The sequence below is a fragment of the Triticum dicoccoides genome, chromosome 3A (genome assembly GCF_002162155.2).
Source record: "Triticum dicoccoides isolate Atlit2015 ecotype Zavitan chromosome 3A, WEW_v2.0, whole genome shotgun sequence".
NCBI classification, from domain to species: domain Eukaryota; kingdom Viridiplantae; phylum Streptophyta; class Magnoliopsida; order Poales; family Poaceae; genus Triticum; species Triticum dicoccoides.
The window spans coordinates 97,688,302-97,706,973 of NC_041384.1; the positions used below are offsets into that span (position 1 = coordinate 97,688,302).

At 48.1% G+C, this 18,672-nt stretch overlaps 2 protein-coding genes across 2 annotated transcripts; one reads left to right on the plus strand and one right to left on the minus strand.

The window, feature by feature from the left end:
• The first annotated feature begins 8,831 nt into the window (after window positions 1–8,831).
• LOC119267347 lies at window positions 8,832–12,256 on the plus strand. Its single transcript, XM_037548722.1, has 6 exons — window positions 8,832–9,172; window positions 9,260–9,494; window positions 9,599–9,761; window positions 9,855–10,072; window positions 10,169–10,541; window positions 10,640–12,256. The coding sequence occupies exons 1-6, from the start codon at window positions 9,014–9,016 to the stop codon at window positions 11,991–11,993; spliced, it is 2,502 nt and encodes an 833-aa protein (XP_037404619.1). The 5' UTR covers window positions 8,832–9,013; the 3' UTR covers window positions 11,994–12,256.
• Window positions 12,257–12,388: 132 nt separating this feature from the next.
• On the minus strand, window positions 12,389–16,783 carry LOC119271310 (coleoptile phototropism protein 1-like). The gene is made up of 3 exons (XM_037553189.1): window positions 15,782–16,783; window positions 12,884–13,207; window positions 12,389–12,808 (listed from the first exon to the last, which is right to left on the minus strand). Exons 1-3 carry the CDS (start codon window positions 16,568–16,570, stop codon window positions 12,539–12,541), a joined length of 1,383 nt encoding a protein of 460 aa, XP_037409086.1. The 5' UTR covers window positions 16,571–16,783; the 3' UTR covers window positions 12,389–12,538.
• Between the last annotated feature and the right edge of the window lie 1,889 nt (window positions 16,784–18,672).

Here is an 18,672-nt window from a genome sequence, read left to right on the forward strand (position 1 = left end):
TCCGCATGCAGGAAGCCATGCAGGCCAGGAAGGCTGGCCGCCACCGCGTCCACACCGTATGATAACTTGGGAAGAATGTGGGAGAAGAAGGCATTGGATGTTGGCTATGGTTTGCCGCCCCTAGTCACTCTGCTGAGCGACACGGATCCGTTGTGACTTTTGAAAGTCCACGTCCATATTTTCACCTAGAAATAAACATAAAATCCTCAAACCAAGAATTTAGCCAAGCTATCTACCGGGAAAAGATGTGAACGACCGCTATATAGCTAGCCAATGTCTCAAACCCTCGTTTCCTTTGTCAAAATTATGCTGACATTTTTGCACGACCAAGTGTGATCTGAGTTAAAAAGTGCATGCAGCCGTAGCAAAAGTTCTCTCTTCATTTTTGACGACTGATCGTCCAAGTTCTCTAATTCAAGATGGGTAGGCTGGTCCATGATTCCAAGTCAAGAGGATCATCCAAGTACCTGTACAAGCAGCGCAGGTACAGGAGCGGTGCGCTCTGACCGTCCGTTGTGCAGTGCAGAGGCAGAGCAGAGCGGCTTTGGGCACTTTCTCCTCGTGACACGCGTCATCCGGCGGGTGGCCCCCACCAAATCGTCCCGTGAATAACTGAATATACATCCCTTTTGTCCGGCGCCTGCCACCGACCCCAGCGAATATTCTCCACTCCCCCATACTTGACTGCTGCGCTCTACCCTAGCGCTACGCCTTTGTCTCTCTCTCGTCTCGTGTCGCAAAAATTTCTCGCTCTCCTTTCCACGGCAATTTTTACGCTTTGTTTTTCCTTCCTATATACCCCGCCCATATCCCGAGCGCTTTGTTTCCCTTGAGGCTCGCGCCAGCACACGCCAACGCGGTCTCCAGCCTTGATTTTTCGCCTCATCAGAGCTTCTTCAGTTTTCTATCTATCTAAACGGAGACGATCGACATGGTGGCTCTGAATCTTGCTGATAATCTGCCTAGGATTCCGAGTTCAGTCACCTCGGTTTCACAACGATACAACGTGCAAGTACTACGTAGCATCCTCCCAAATAATTCTGGTTTTACATTACTATATAGGATAATGCGTCGGTGTTGCTAGTAGTGGCATCAGTAGCGATGCTCCAAAAAGTTGCACTGCTAGCTCGTTGTGCTCACTTTCAAACCCTTCAGTGTATGCTGCATGATCTGTTGGAAGGTGGTGCATGGTACAGGCGAGCATATTCTGCATTTGGGCCAGTAAGTAATCTGACCGTCCGGTACACATGAAAAGGACAAGAAATTCTTCAGAGAGATATATACATATATTCTCTGCATGCGCGTGTGTGTGCTAGCTAGCGAGATAAAGATAGAGAAAATTAGTTCATTATTCCATGTTATTATGCACGCGTGGGGCTGGCGGAATATATGTGGAATGGTGGGGATAATTCAGTGCCGCGGAGAAAAGCTGCGGGGTTAGGAAAGAGAGAATGAGAATGGTGTGAGATGCAACGAGAGAAAAAGAACGGCCAGTGGTCATTAGGAATCTAATGGCCTGCAGGATGCTAATCCCTGCAGGGGTTAAGGTTCGATGAGGAGTGAAGCACCATCCTACTCGAGTGGACACAGAGAAAGAGATCTTGGAAAGAGTTGTTGCGAAATATCATATCTTGCCGTGTCGATTCGGATTGCGTTCTGAATGTTCCTCATATCCTCCAGCCCCGTCGATCATCGTGGACTGACATATTCATTCCTCTTTCCATGCAAATGGACCGATGATATTACCTAAAAGTGGGAGAGGTATGTGATTAGGTTTCGATTCGAGCTCGAGGGATTTCGACAAATGCTGTAGAAAAATTGTCCATCAGAAGTGAGAAGTCTGAAGAGACTGACGATTGCTTGGCTTGAATCTTCTATTACTCAATCAACACCTAGTTAATTTCGTTTCTTTTTGTCTGTATACGTCTTTTCAAGCACCTGAAATTTTACCTCTCGTTAAAAAACATTAGGACCATCTTAGGTTTCTTCAGAAAACAAAAGGAGAGCCCTCCCCATGAGAATACACCCATCTTTTGTGGCATAACCGACACAGCGCAATCATTTGGAAATTCGAACTCGAGTAGTTTCATGGTCTTCCTTTGCAGAAAGAAACGTAGAGTACCAAATGATGCTCTTAGCTAGCAAACATGAGCAGTGCAGCACCCCACAAATGGTAGCCGACGCCTTCCCTTGGTTCCTCACACACTTCCATGCATCATCCACTGATTAAGCGAGGGCTTTAAGCCTCCATCCACGGTTGGTTGGTTACCTTCGAGAATCGGCCTCTTTTCCCGCGTAATGATCCGCCGATTGCATAGCTTCCGTCTTTTCCTCCGACATGAAGATGCTCCGTACCCCTCGCTCATCAAAGCCATGGATTCTCTTCTCGAGCTACCTTGCTTCTCCGATAAGGCGTCTGGTTTCGCTGGCCTCTGCTATACTATATGAGCTGCTTACTAGGTGTCTTCTACTGTGACTGAATATCTAGCTAGGTGGTGGAGTAGACTTTACGTATGGATTCCACCCTACCGCAACGAGCCATGAACAATCCATCCAATCGTCCAATGCATGCGTCTCGATCGACGTTACAGGAACCATGAGAAGAAGATCGAACTGGTAGTATAATACTGGCGAACTGGGAGTGACAGGTCAAGTCACTTCAGGGTTCAGATTTTACAACCGAAAGCAACTCCTGTTCTTCGCTACGAAACGAAATTCACGTACGTACTGGTATAGTGGTCTTGGCGGTATCTTTTCTAGCTCAGCACTTCACAAATCCACAGGAGCACTACTGGTAAAAAGGAAAATCTCTGCACTGCACTGCACGCCAACAATTCGTCTGAACTCTGAACCCTGCCGCTCTGCAGAACTGCAGTTTTCCCCGAGTGACAGGCTGAGAGTGCGTCGCATTGACTTGAGTGACATGGAAGGGTAAATCTTTCTGCGGCCACTTTAACCTTTGCAGCGAAACATTTCAGGTCTTACGTACGTACGTAGTACCCCTGCTGTTTTCTCCGTTCAGAGTTCAGACTGCACCCTTACTTACTGCACGTCGCTTTTACCCTGCCCCCAAGCAGTGGTTGTTGCATTGCCTCTTGGACTGGAACCCCAAGGACCGGGCTAGCTGATGGAGCTGCCAAAGGGCAAAGACAGCAATAGTCTGAACCCTGAAGATACTAGTAGAGCACCGATCACGCATGCAGCTACAGTGGTAGCAGCAAGAGACCAAATGGATGGAAAAGAGACGGCGATGAGCATGCATGGCATGATACACGGGGGTCAGGACATGGGGATAAGGTTTCTGAGAGGGGAGTTATGGAATCTATGCTCTATGCTCTTGGGCTTTAAAGGGTTCAAGGGAAGGTGCTCACAGACAGCAAAGACAAGGAGGAAAGTGAAAGGGGATCCCGGGAAAGAGGCATCTTGGAGCGAGGAGAGGGGCGGCCGGGGGAATCCGGCGGCCACACACCCCATGCCATGCCATGCATACGGTGGAGATGGAGAGATAGAGAGAGGGTGGGAGAGACAGAGCTTTGCTTTTAGGCGGGTCAAGTAAAGTGCGGGTGCGACGCGAAAGGGGCTTCTCGGTGTGGTCTAGCGGGAGGGACGAGGGTTTGATCCAAGTCTTGCAAAGCGATGCTGCCCATTGCGAGGGGGAGGCTAGCTCTGCTGGGTGTAGTGCATGGGAAATTTCCATGGGGATGCCAATGCCGACGTGTAAATGCTTGGAAATAGTATGTGCTTCTTTTTATTTGTGTCCCTTCTCCCCTCATTGCTCTACTTGGTTTTTTATCTTGGGCATGTGTCATTCCCTTCGTAGAACAGATTCAAATTTCTTTCCAGAAAGCATCTTCTTAGGTGGTCGGTGATTTGCTGACATGTGTGCAAATTCACTTGGCGTGGCGCTTATATGGAGAAAAAAAGTAGAAATTTTAGAGAAAAAGGATATTTTTTCAAGAACGAAAGATTTTCTGTGTTCTTGGTAATTTTCAGGCCGTGTCCTCCTCTTTTTTTTTTCAGGAACCCGTAGATAATTAAAATCTTTCATAATTTCACTATATCTTGTTATAATTCAAATTCCTTTGAATCAAAGACGACTTGAACCTTTTTTAGAACAACTATTTTTAGGGTACTGCTACTTCCACTTTATTTTTATTTAATTTTTGAGTAAAACTTCAGCATTATTTTTCAAGTGCTACTACTTCAACTGTTTGACATATATCACATGTGCTTTCTTTTGATGATATGGCCTCATCGCCCGAGCCCACTCACAGCCACAACTTTGTTGGATGTCGTGGTACAAGTGTCTAGGCCAACCCAGCCGGAGACCTAATCAGCGCTGCAGGCGCCGGTTTTGCCTTTTTTGGGGGGTATCATCAACCTTTATTACTCAAATTCCACATGGAGTGGCATTACAAACGGATCATGGGGTTGCATTAACCGAACGTGTCTCCCTTGATCTAGAGAATTAGAAAAATTGGCTAACCTATCGGCGTCGCGATTATTCGCTCGGCCTTCAAAAGTAAACTTGCAATTAAACAAAAAAAACTATTATTTATGTCTGAGATGATGAGCCCCATATACACCATTAGAGCCACTATGTATCTCGCTCACAATCTGCTTCGAGTCCGAAGCTACCACAAAGCTCTGTATCATCAAGTCATCTGCTAAGGAGAGTGCCTCACGGCAGGCAATTGCTTCCATAGTTGCAGCATCGCTCACTCCATCAATAACCAGAGAAGAACTCCCAATGTAGTAACCATCTACATCTCTACACATGACCGAGGCCGCTCCCCTACTCTGATTTCTTGCAATGCTTGCGTCGACATGGATTTTCATGAAGCCCGGTGGAATGCAAACGCCGTTTTTGCCTGCTGGCGCACACTACAAATCCTGCTGGGCTGAGGCCCATTATATTTTCCTTCCTCGAGCGCTAGCGATGAGTGTTGCGTCTGTGGCCTCGCTCGCGTGTACCATCGATACCTTTTTTCAACCAACTGGCTCGTTCACATTTCTCAGAAAAAAAACTCTGGCTCATTCACTTTGTTCCAAAAAAACCTTGGATTTGAAAATACTTCATTCATTTGCAAAAAAAAATCATAGATTTGGAAAATAGTTCACAAATTTGAAAAAGGATCATCGATTTTGGAAATAAGTTCATTGAATTTTAAAAAGTTCATCGAATTTTAAAAAAGTTCATCGGTTCTGAAAAAAGTTCATCAATTTTGAAAAAAATATCATCAACTTTTTTAAAAAGTTCATCGATTCTGAAAAGAGTTCATGGATTAAAAAAATAATTTAAAAAATCATTGATTTTGGGAAAAAGTCACAAAATTTGAAAAAAATTCATCAAATTTGAAAAATAAGTTCATTGATTTTGAAGAAAAAAAATTCAATTTGAGAGAAGTTCAGAGTTTAAAAAAATCGTCTATTTTAAGAAAAGAATTACCAATTTGGTAAAAGAAAAAGAAAAGGACAGAAAAAAGAAAAAAAAGAACAAAGGAAAAAGAGGAATGAAGAAATGAAGGAAAAACATGTATGTTATCACACCTATTGAAGTTATCGGGTTGGTTACGCGTTGATCACTGATATCGTGTGATGCGGGTTCAAATCCAGTTTAAAAAACAGAAAGACAATGAAATATGGGCCGGCCTAATTAAGATGCGCGAGTAGCTGCTCTAGGCGCCGGTTAGGAAAAAAGTAGAAACCGGCGTTTACAGCGCCAAAATACCATATAGGAATTGTCGCGGCTATGTCACACCTTGCGCCAGACCGAATAGCCACTCGCTTCAAGAAACCACTAAATTGGGCCGACTCAGTTTGCTTTGATTCCTCTTTTTTCTTTCATTGCTTGGTTTTTGTTTGTTTCTTTTTCTTTTTGTTTATGTTCAAAAAAATATTGAAAATATATATACTTCAAAAAAGTAATTAAAACGAGTAATGAGTGTTCATAGCACATTTTCTAAAATGTTAAAACAGAGTAAATTTATTGTTCACGTGACCTAAAAAAATCAAGCGTTTCAAGAAAATGGTCTGTGGAATCTTTTAAAAAATAGTGCAATCTAAGATTATTTTCGTGTAAATGGAAAAATTATTCGTGATAATTATAAAATCAAAATTTCGAAAAATCCAAGTATTTTTGTAAATGTTTATATAATGTACAAAAATGTTCACGTGAATTTTGAGAAATATCTTGTGCCATTAAAAAATATTCAACATGTATAAAAAAAGTGTTCCACGTGTATATGAAAAATGTACAATGTGTACTAAAAAAGAGATATGTCTTGTGAAAAAAAGAAGAGAAAACCAATGAAAAGTGATGAAGAAACACACAAAAATAGATAGAAGAAAAGAACGCCTAGAAGCTTCCTACAACCCGCTTTGCATGAACCCATATTGGGTTGGGCCATCTTTGTGAGGCAGAGTCGCAATATGCGAGACATTATAGCTCCCGCGAACCAGGAGGAATAGGAGGACATATAGCGAGTTTCCTACTGGACGATCATAGTCTCTCTACTTTTAGCGGGCTTAAAAGTAATTTTATTACTCAAAATGGGCAGAGAGCTCCAGACAAAGTTGTGGTACATTAGCAGGGTCAGATTTGAGCCAGACTGTCATCCTAGCTTCTACACGACCGAAAGAAGCTAACATATGACTGGCGACATTTTGGTACCGACTAATGTGAGTAATAGAGCAATCCCTTTCACTGAGAAGTATCCTCGTTTCCTAAATCAACATCGCATTCTGTCATCTGTCCTCACCTCATGCCTGGATAGAGCCCACGCTAACTTGACTACCCATCTCTAGATTCACTGGGAGTGGGGCCATTGCATAACAAATTTCAGACCTTTCAAGCAGGTTGCTAATTCAGCTTGCAAGGGACTTGCACAATTTTGTAGCTCTGCGGACCGAAAGATGATTTCACCAATGCTATCTCACAACACCATTCCAACGCCCGCCTCTCCAATAGTTGTGATGTACGATCCGTCAACATTAAGCTTCATGCAACCTTGGCCCGGGGGTTGCCAGCTAGCGGGAGTAGACTGGGTCGCCGCCACATGTGAAACGGGCCCCGGCCGACTTGCATCAACATCTAACACCATTTTACCTTTCACAAGATCATCTGATGGGTACTACTTGATAGCAAGCAAAGCTGCGTCATAGGTGAGCAAAAATCTACATGATGCTTCGACATGGAGAGGCTTCTTGTCGTGAACTATTTCATTACGTACATGCCATGAACGCCATAGGACCATCAGTAATCGCATGCAGTCAATGTCCTCCTGATCATGCAACACGTCGAAGAGCCATTCAACATCAATATTTCAGATTTCGGCTATGTTCGGCAAGCTCCATTGTTTCGCCATAGCACGCTAAAGCTTCACCGCTCGAGGGCACCTGCAAAATACATGGAGTGTATCATCTAGTTCCGTCACACAGGGCGGACACGAGTCAGTAGGCTCCAGCGTTCGGGTATTATTATTAGCCCAAGTGGCCAACGAATTTGATACGAACTTCCACACAAATATACGCATATTTGGTGGTGCAGGGCACCTCCATATAAGTGTCCAGACGGCACGTTGTCCGTCCGATGCCTTGCCCGCATTGACATATAATGGCAACAATAGTAAGGACGATCATAGTCAAGGTTTCACACACGGGAATGGCGATTGGCGGGCCCATATAGGTTACATCGACCCCTGGTTTGTGAGCCTTTTTCAGCGTTTCTTGTTTGTTTTTACATGTTTTTGAATCTCTCTAGAAGGTTCCTCGATCTTTTTTGTTTGTTTGGTCTTTTATCGCGCTTTCGTTTTATCTTTTCCTTTTTTAAAGAAAATCACAAATTGCGAAAAAAATAAATATTTTGTAAAAATGTTCGTTGCTTTCAAAAATGTTTGGAATTTCAAAAATTGTTCTGGTTTTAAAATTTTGTTCATGTTTTCAATAATTGTTCAGAATTTCAAATAGGGATTAAAAAATTAAAAGAATATTCAGGAAAGAGTAAAGTTTGATTTAAACCTTAAGATTGTAGTGTCGGTCAAAAGCAAACCCTCACCTCTAAATCCCTGAAGTCCATACTCTATCCTCTTTAATCCCGGTCATTTTTAACCTTGATACTCTTTTAGGAGTGGATTTGATGATGTGGCAAGGAAGACCGGGTTTGTTGACTTTTTTTAATCTAAAAATATAAGTGCATGTATGCATGCATGCCATGGTGCATGGTAGCATTCATAGCGTACCGTGCAGGTCGGTCGTTTTCTTGCGCGGGCATGGGATCAATTGTAGGCAACGTACCGTACGCTAGCTAGCTCTACAGGTATGCGTCACACATGTACGTGCCACGCAAAGGAAAAATATACGCGTGTACGCGTATGTGCGCACGCACTAAGATGCCCGGGGTCGTGTTGGGCTCGTGCTCACCACGGATTTCAAACCGGCCGAAACAAACAAAACCATGGGTTTTAAATCCATCTGTGGGTGTGTGGACCGGCTGCCGTCCTAAACAAAACTCCGCGGCGCCCACTCTGCACGTTGTGTCCTTCTGACACGCACGGATCAGTCATTCAATGCCAACTCATCAAAGCATTCCCCACATCAATCCGTAATTAATCGTCGCCATAAATAAGGAGAAAATAATACGCGTATACAATCTCGTACTACGTATACTCACTACAGTACGTAGTGTACGCCAGCTGTGCACAGTACGCACTTGCCGTCCGCCGCCCCACCCCACAAGCCAGACTCACTCGCCCCCGCCCCACGTGCCCCCTCACGTGCCGAGTTTGAACCAGCCCCAACCCAACGGCTCTCGCCGTCCGTCCCCATCCGTGCCGACCGTTGCGCAGAGAGACGCAACGCTCCTCCGCTCCGGCAGAAGAAAGCCAAAATAATCAGCTGTATTTCACCGCTCCGCAGCCCGTACACACCTCAGTCATCATCAGGCACCTGATCCCGATTCCCGACACATCAGTCAACATTGCTCCGTAGGTTCGCCGGCGGCGTTCGCGGATCGATGGCGGCGTTCACGGAGGAGGAGAGGGCGGTGGACGACGCGCTGGGCTACCCCAAGGCCTACGCCAGGCTCTGCCGCGCCGGCGGGGGCGCGCTCGGCCTCCCCTACGCCCACGGCCCGCCCGGCGCCTTCCTCCCCTACGTCCTCCAGCCCCACGAGGTACCTGCCTTTTCTCGCTCGCGCAGATCCGCTCGCCCCGCTTCGACCTCCGCCGCGTCGTGATCTGATCTGGTCTGGTGCGTGCAGGCGCTGCGGGCCAAGGAGCTGAACGAGACGTTCCCGGTGGTGGACGCGGAGGCGGCGCCCACCGCCAACCCGCGCGGCTTCGCCAACCTGCTCTGGAAGCAGCTCGACCACCTCGGCAACGCCGGCTTCGACCCGGCGCTCTTCCGCGTCGACGCCTACGGGAACGTGCTCTACCTCCACGCCGACGCCGCCTCGCCCCTCGCCTGGGACGTCCACCACTGGTTCCCCTGCGCCAGTAAGAAGGATTTTACTACATGTTCCTTGCTGGTTCTGAATCTACCACATGGTTCTGAACTCTGACGGACGGTGGACGGATGCTTGGTTTTCCTCGATCTGCAGGGGGAGGGAGGACGGTTCCGAGCAACCTGCGGATCATGCAGCTGCAGGCGTCCAGGAAGAAGCACAACAAGCTGGAGTTCCTCGTCCCCTGGTGGGATCTGCAGCTCGGCATCTCCGTCAACCAGTTCCTCTCCATCTTCGCCTCCAAGAACACCGACTTCAGGTGAGCTCCTGTCCGACGCCCTTTGCTCACCCTGAGTATACCAACAGGTTTCAGGTGGACAGACGGATTGTTCTGAAACTGTTGTACGTGCAGGAACAGAGCATTCGCGTTCCTCTTCGCCGACGGGGCCAACGAGGAGCTGAGCTCGCTGCAGGCGGTGGAGGCGCACGCGTTCCCGCACCATTTCGCCGAGATGAAGAAGAAAGTAGGCCTCGCGCCCGCCGCCATCGTATCCGCCAGGGGCTCCGACTGTTCGGTGCTCAAATCAGTTGACGCCAACAGACCAGTGAGGTCCAATTACCCCCTGATCGGTATGCGCTTGTCAGAGAATTTCTTGCATTAATTTCCTGGTTTTCGTCACATCTGCATATGAGCTATGGATGATTGAGGGGCTGCTTTTCGTGTAGCTGCAAAGAAGTTCTCCGGCGAGAAGGACGAGAACCTGGCCGCCCACGGCCATGGTGGTAACTCGATGATGAAAGAGAACAACAACCCAGATGTTGACGGCTACATCAGCAATCCTTACCTGTCCATCGTCATGGCTAGGGACTCGCTGAGGCAACGAGAAGAGGCCAAGAAGAAGCAAGCTGAGCTCACTGAACTGGAGAACGAGGTGAGCGAGATGCAGCAGAAGAATGAGGAGGAGAGGGTAGCCATCCAGGACCTGGAGGCTCAGCTCATCAAGAGGCGTCGGCGAGTGGAGAAGTGCCGTCGCTTGGCAGACGCCCAGGCCAACTACAAGACAGTGCTCGAGAAGATGATCAGAGACGCCATGCACCAGTAAGGAGGATGATCCTATAAAACCAAGAGCTGCTAGTTTCTTTTGAAGAATCTTGATTAGCTGGTGCTAATTTTTTTCATTGTGGTGCAAAATGCAGGAGCGTTGTGTACAAGGAACAACTCAGGCTGAACCAGGCTGCAACCAGTACTCTGATGGCGAGACTGGAGGCACAGAGAGCAATGTGTGACTCATCTGAAACCGAGCTCCGCAAGAAGTACCAGCACAGGGATGATCTGGAGAGGCAGGTGAAGCCTTTCATTGATCAAGCAAGGAAGAGGTACCGGGTCGACGATGAAATCCCAGAGGAAAGGCAGTGTGAGAGTTTCAGGTACTTGCCAGAAAGAGTATCGAGGAGCAGCCCTCTGAAACAGGAGCTGAGGGTTTTCTTGGAGGAGGCTCAGAGGACTTCAGATGCATACATTAACCTGGAAGGGGAAGAAATTGGAGAAGGGACTTCAACAATGAGTTATGTCAACACTGAGCAACCTTCCAAGGTGATAAGCTTCCCAAGAAGGTCCATCTCCACTGATGAAAACAGAAGTTACACTGAAAGGGGAAGAGCATCGGTGAGGGAGAAACTAGAACAATCGGCGATCAGAGAGCGGCACCGTAGCAGGGGAAGGGAAAGAAAGGAGACCATGGCATCAAGGGGTGTTGGTACACCTATCAAGTCAAGAGATGGTAAGGGCAAGGCAGCCATGCTCGAGTCCGAGACCGAAAGGTCTCATCATGCAAGCCAGACAGTCTCATTCCCAAGGACCCCCTCAGTTCCACCAAGTCCTCCATATAGAGCGACTGGCGTGTACGGGGCGCCGAGGTACCACACAGAGCAGTCACTGCCAGTCCAAAAGGATGATGAAATGCTTCATCCTCGACGTGTTGCCAGATCAGAAGACAATGAAAACATGAACTACAGAGGCAAGGGCAATGTTGATAAGTGGCTCCACATGCTCATGGAGGACCAACAAGAAGGGAATGAAGCGGCGTGCCGTTCCTCGGAAGACCACAATGCCGCCGAGGAGAACGGTTCGGACGATGAGCAGGAAATTCAAAGCAGAATCGATGACGAAGACGAGAGCTGCAGGAATGAGATCACTGAATGTGTTGATGAGATCACTGAATGTGTCGACGAGATCGTCGACGTCGGTGGTGAGAGTGCTGCTGCTCACCATGGCACACCAAGATGCAGGGGTAGCTTTGACATCAAGGAGGAGAAAGTGGAAAGGAAGATATGGTTCCCGAGGTCCGACAGCGGTAGGGGTTTCCGGTCGCTGCCATCCTCTCCCTCCAAGATCCTGGGAATGAGGAGAGGCTCGGACTGTGCAGGCAGGAAACCTAAGGTGGGTGGCGACGATGATCGCATATACGGCTATGAGGATTCAGTGTCTACAAGCAGCAGCAAGTTCCTCAGCAAATGCAAGCAGGCGATCAAGAAAGCCGTACACAAATGAGGCAATCTCAGCCCTGTGTTTATTCTTTTCCATGTGTGTGTGTTTGTTACATTTGTCTGAAGTGCTATTATTTGTTTCTGTAGCTGAATAAGTTAGTGATGCATAGCTTGCAGACTAGTGTCTGAGGTTCTGCCTGTGAAACATTTGTGGTTAGTTTCGTGATCACCCTCATGTGATCACATTGGTGTGTGTGTGTGTACAACTATTTGTTGATCTGTGAAAAAAAGATAGTACCCAATTCTTACATTATAAGTATGTTTCTGTGAGCGAGGCATAGTCTGAAGAACTCTCTGTTTCGCAAAGGTTTGAAGAACTCTGTCAGTAATCTCTGAAACATTTATAGTAAGTGATCTGCAGCAATCAGATTGGCGTGTGTACGACTATTTCATGATTTGTGAAGAAAGAGAGACTTATAAACTGTTAAATTCATATAGTTTTTGATCTATTAGTACCAAATTAGAAACTGTAATTCTGTAACCAAAGGAGAGACAAATTATGAAGAACCCTAGTAAACATTGAGCGCCGCTGCCGGCTTCAGATTCCTCTCATGACATGGACTTGCGCCACCTGGGGGTCCGCCGCGTCGGCGTGGGCGTCGCCGTGGCCATGCTGGCCCTGCCCTTCTTCCCGCTCGCCGGCGTCTGCCGCTCCATGCCGCTCTCCGAGTCCTCGATCCTCGCGACGTCGCCGCCCATGCCGCCGCCGCCGAACCAGAGCGTGCTCCACTTGAAGCCGCCGACGCCGACGCCGCCGCCGCGGCGCCTCCTCTCCGAGCCCAGCCTCTCCACCTGCTCCTGCAGCGCGCTGCACTGCACCTGCAGCCCAGACATGTCACCGTTAGCACCTGATGAGAGCTGCCGTCGGAGTTGGAAAATGTCCGGCGAACGCACCTGGAGCCTGGCGACGTCCTCGCGCAGGCGGCGCATCTCCTGGTGCTGCGCCAGGGCCTCGCGCTTGGAGGGGCACCGGCCGCTGCCGGAGTGGAGGTCCAGCGCCGCCGCCGGGCTGCAGGGGACCCTGGCGCCGCTGAAGGAGGCGCCCAGGTCGGCGAGGCGGTTCAGCTTGCCGTGCTCCGAGAAGAGCACCTGCATCACGGAGCGCACCGGCAGCCGGTCGTTCTGGACCGCGTGCGCCGCCGCCTCCGCCGACAGCTTCCGGGGGTCGATCAGCCTCCACAGCGACTTGCGCTCCTCTTTCCCGGCGCCTGGGTGTGCCTGGTACATCAGTCGAAATTGGAAATGAACAACTTCTCGTGATGATTTTTTTTATGTAATCAATCGTCAATATTATGGGAGTACAAATCCACTCATGTCCTTAAACCATCTAACGATGAATATAAGCACCGGAATGAAAGGAAGGGCGTCGCCTTGTTGCCCTCCGTGACTGAAGTTGGACAAACTTTGTTGCAGTAGAAAATCGTGAAGTCGTCGTACTAAGGTCGCATATGACCAACACACTAGAATAGCAACCGTCACCTATCCATATACACACGAACGCAAACTAGATCTAAGCGGATCCACCAAAGACAACATCGACTGAATCACACGGATCCGTCGGAGACACACCTCCACACACCCTCCGACGACTCTAAACGCACCGTCAGGATGGGGGTGCCAAGTAGGGAGAACCATATTTCATCTTCAAGAAACCGGTGCAGTTGCCGCTTCGCCTTACTAAGCAGGACACAAACCCTAACCATATTAAAAAAACATTGAAACCCTCCCGCCGGCAAGAGCTGGGATTCGTCGCACGTCCATGGACCTGAGGCCACAAGAGGTGAAGCAGATCAGTGCCGACCACAAGGAGAGGCAGGGAACCCGATCGCCTGTTCGCTTCGGGTCGCCAACAAGGCCACATGAGATGAAGCAGATCAGCGCCGACTACAAGGAGAGGCTGGGAACCCGACCGCCTGTTCGCTTCGGGTCGCCAACAATAAGGAGCATATATCGGTTTTGCAGGGAAATTTGATCATCCGCCACACTTTTCCCCCACTTTGATAATTTCCCTGGAGAAGGATTCGTGGGGCCCTGACCTCCATTGACACAATATAGGTCAAACTATTTAAACACCCTAATAAAAATGTGCATGGTCCATAGGCCTAAGTTTTGCATGGTACACACTTTCCCTCACTTTGCTTATATGGAAAAAATAAATCGTCCTAAGTCGATTTTGTCCTAGTGGTTGGATAGAAACTGAACGGTTGGGCACTCTTCTTCCTCCTCTAGCCCACCCTTTCGGGGATTCTTCGGATTGTAGGAATTTATAAATCTTTTTTTTGCGGGTCATGAGTTTATAAATCTTGAAATAGAAAGAACGTAGGATTGTGATGCCACGCCCAATGAATTGCAACATGATTTTTTAAACACATGAATTCTATAAGATTTCAGAGAATTGAGGCGTCAGAGTAGAGAGAGATAAACCTGATATTATAATATAAATTCAGAACATCTAGTTAAACCAACTAGAGGTGAACCAAGCGTTTACCTCTAGTTAAAAGACAGAGAAACTGTAAAATGCCAACATTGAACTGAACAAGATTCAGTCAAGTAATTTTTTTAAAAAATTAACATCTTTTCTTTTTCTTGTCCTAATTTTGCACGCGAATCCGCCTCTCTCCAGAGAGCAGCAACGCATGGCAACACTAGGGATGGATGAATATGATAGGGACAACACAACGCTGTGAAATGCGAAGAACAATGGAGCAGCGGATGACATCCACCTTGATTTGTCCGGATGCATTTCGCTCCGAAAAGCTCTGAACTTGTGATACGCATGCGGCAATGCCCATGAAACTAAGGGGGTGTTTGTTTCCAGGGACTTTTTGATGTAGGGACTAGAAAAAGTCCCTAGCAAACCAAACATGATGGAATTTTTTGGGGACTTTTTGCTAAAAGTCCTTAGAAGCACCTCCTTGAGAGTTTTTTTCAGAAAGTCCCATGGACTAGAAAAAGTTCTAGGACTAGAAAAACAAACACCACCTAAAACATGAATCGTGTCTGCATGGCAGCCATATATGGCTGCAAGTATCTACAGAACATGCTCTGGCCGTGCCTGCAAGATCCCCAGTCTGACAACTTCGTCCACACATTATGAGATGAATCTGAAGGGAATATTGCACTGTAGTAAGTTGTACTGTGAGTGTGAGCACTGAAGTTGCTACCAGGACTCGGGAAAACAAAGGACAAACAGTGTCGTGGATGAGAACAAAAGGGCACCGGAGTATAGATATGCGTGACAACAGGCAACATTTTGTTGTGTAGCAGTCGGAGCTCCCGTGACCGAACACACCAACAGGCATAGTAACTCCGGCTAATGATGAGGCATTTTCAGTTTGGTTTTATGACAAAATCTCCTGGCGTTTGCGACAGATGAATGAATGCGGACGGGAATGTAAAACAGTGTTTTCAACTGTGCGTACTCTACTTGCGCGATTCTCCCCTCGTTCTCACGTACTCCCTCTGTCTCAAAATATAAGAAAACATTTTTAACACTACATTAATGTCAAAAACATTCTTATATTATGAGATGGAGGGAGTATTTCTGTTAACCGTATCATTTGTTTTTTGTTATGATCTTTATGCCATCATGGAGGTTACTCTATACTCATGTATTTTTACCCAGCTGGTGCGCTGTCCCATGCAAAATGTAGTGGTCAAACGCAGAAACACTGTACTACTGCGCGCCTCACAAGTTTTCACGCAGTCTTCTGGCCATTGACCCAAAGTACAAAGCGCAATATCGTAGAAAGATAAAAATGGAAACGGAGTTAAGCATGCATGCATGGTCACCTTGAGGTAGGTGTCGACGGCGCGGTAGAGCGCGTCGTCGGCGGCGCGCGCGTGGGCGGGCACAGCGCGGGCGAGCTCCTCGAGCTCGGCGGGCCGCAGCTCGGCCTCCAGCGCGGCTTCCGCCAGGTACGCGTCGACCAGCCTCGCCACCCTGGCCCCGGCTCCGCCGCCGGCGCCCTTGCCGCCCTCCTTGAGGAACCCGCGCACCAGCCGCAGCACCAGCGGCACGTCCAGCAGCGTCGACCCGCCCGGCGCGTGCCCGAACGCCGGTATCATCACGGCCGCCAGCGTCGCCTGGTCCAGCCGCCGCGCCGCGCGGGACTCCAGCTCCCGCAGCAGCGCCGCGTCCGCGCCCACCATGCTCCCCGCCCGCAGCAGCTTGAGCAGGAAGTCGCACGTGATGCCGTCGTCTGCGGCCGCGCCGCTGGGCGGGTCCGGCGGGAGCGCCGCGACGAGGGTCTCCAGGAGCAGCCGCTTCTTGAGCCACGTGGCGGTGGGGCTCTCCGGGGGCAGGAAGCGGCCGGAGGCGGACGTGGTGGCCACGTCCGGGAGCCACTTGGCAGCGTAGTGGGACAGCACGCTCGGGAGCAGGTCGGGGCGGGGCTTGGACTTCACGGCGGCGACGGTGCGCGCGAAGCTCTCCACGTCGTTGACGCACGTGTCGTCCACGCATGCGAGCACCCATGGCTCGGAGGAGGAGCGCGCGTGGTCGGCGCCGGGGGCCGCCGCCGTGCCGCGAGCGCGCGGCGACGGGGTCCTGGGGCTGTGGCTCTGAGACGACGACTTCATGGCGGGGCGGGGCGGCGCGCGAGGTCGGAGCTCTCAGCTGCTTCAAGTTCACGGCGCGTGCATCGGAGTATGGACCGAAGAGCAGGCGAGGCTGTGGGCGAGAGATGGCGACACCCACCTTTGGAGCTGCGTGTCGTACTGTGTCATATGTGGCTGCCCATGATAATCGGGGACTGTGTTTTCCGAGTAAAATTCATGGTGGTTGTACGTAGTACTACTACGTGCAAGCTACTACTGTCCATCAATCTCTGGTCCAGCTCCAACAGTGGCATGTGCGTCATCTGTCCTTGTTGGACATGATGTGCTCCCGGGTATATGCATATGCTCATCGCCGTTTGTACAGTACTACACATGTGTAATTAGGTTAGCTCGTTGCCCAACTCTTGCGGAGAGTGTCAATTGTAAATTTTCAGATACGGCTTTGAGGATTCGGTGTCTACGAGCAGCAGCGGCAAGTTCCTCCGCAAATGCAAGCAACCAATCAAGAAAGCGGTACACAAATGAGGCAATCTCAGCCTGTTTATTCTGTTCTATGTGGTGTTTGTTACATTTGTCTGATGTGCTATTATTTGTTTGTGTAGGCTGAAAAGGTTAGCAGCACTGTCAACAAGTCGACAACTAAAAATTAAAGGCGGGGCAGAGCACATCTCCAACCTGCAGTTTCATCCAGCCATTGTATACATTCAAGGCTCATTCGGTTTGTAGCAAATCTAAACGTAGGAATTTAGAGTGGTGTAGGAATTTGATGGGATAGCACTTGCCACTCTAAGGAATTGACTTGCTTCGTTCCTACACGCAAAATGAGCTTTGAGTAGATGTGTAGTTTTCTCCAGAAGCATAGGAAATGAATAGTATTTCTACGAAATTCTTGTACGCATTTCCTACAAACCGAATGCATATATAGAAAAATTTCCTCTAAAATCCTTGTTCTCATGTTTTTCCTATAAAAATCCTTCAAACTGAATGAGGCCCAAGTGTACTAATGATTGATCCTTGGTGCTTTTGCTTTGAACTATGCCTAACACATGCTGCATTATCTCTCCAGCAGCTCAACTGCCTGGATCGCGAGGAGCACGGCCGTGCAAGGCAACCAGAGGTGGAACAATGATATTTGTCGGGAACTTCACTTGAAAATAACCCTATCCGATAAGAGCATCTGGTAGTAAAATCTAACCAATCTAGTCATCGTCAGACATGTAGGGCTGGCGTTCCTTGCCCACGGATGCAGAGCCAAGATTTGAGCATAGAGTTGCCTAATGTATGAAAACCTATACAATTATCTGTATTCAAGCAAGAATATGTAATTAAATTTTGTGGGACAGACCAAGCAGTGGTTGGTTGTTCAATGTATGAGAAATTATATTAACTACTATATACTTTGAATGGCCTAATATCCAAACAAGAATTATGATGATTTTCAAGTAACTACCCTATAGACCGTATAGTGGTAAAGATAAGTTGAATGTCGGTAGATCCACGACGTAGTTCTCCAGAGTTGAGTCAAGTATCACCTGCTTGTAGAAAAACTTCACCAAGACATGGGTCATGTTTACCGTGCCCATGCACATTGGTATCCCAACACACACATACTTGTCGCATCTATACTTCTTCACCATCTTCTTTGTGTAATCCACCACAAAGGCGCACAATACGATGGTGGAGATGCAAGAGAATAAGGTGTTGTCAATTGTCTCAGTCTACCAAGTGATCTTCATAATTAGAATTGAAATGGATATATTAAATTTGACACACAAAAGCGGCAGGGGTGTTATTTTTACCTCGCATGCGATGTAAACTATCACGGGCGTTCAACGGCAAATGAGGAAGGGTGGACAGAAGGTGAAACCATATCGCTTGTTTGCCGCCCAAAATGTGAAAACCACAAGGTTTGTAATGGCAGTCGCACTAAGATGTGCAGACAGACAAATCGCTTCATCTGCAATAACAAATAATAAAGTTAATAAAATCCTAACCATCTTGAATATGTAGAGTAATATGACATACAATGTGCAGAGAGGATTTTGGATCCCATCTTGAATGTGTAAAGTAATATTTCCCGCAAAAAATGTGTAAAGTAATATGACATACAATGTACTGAGATG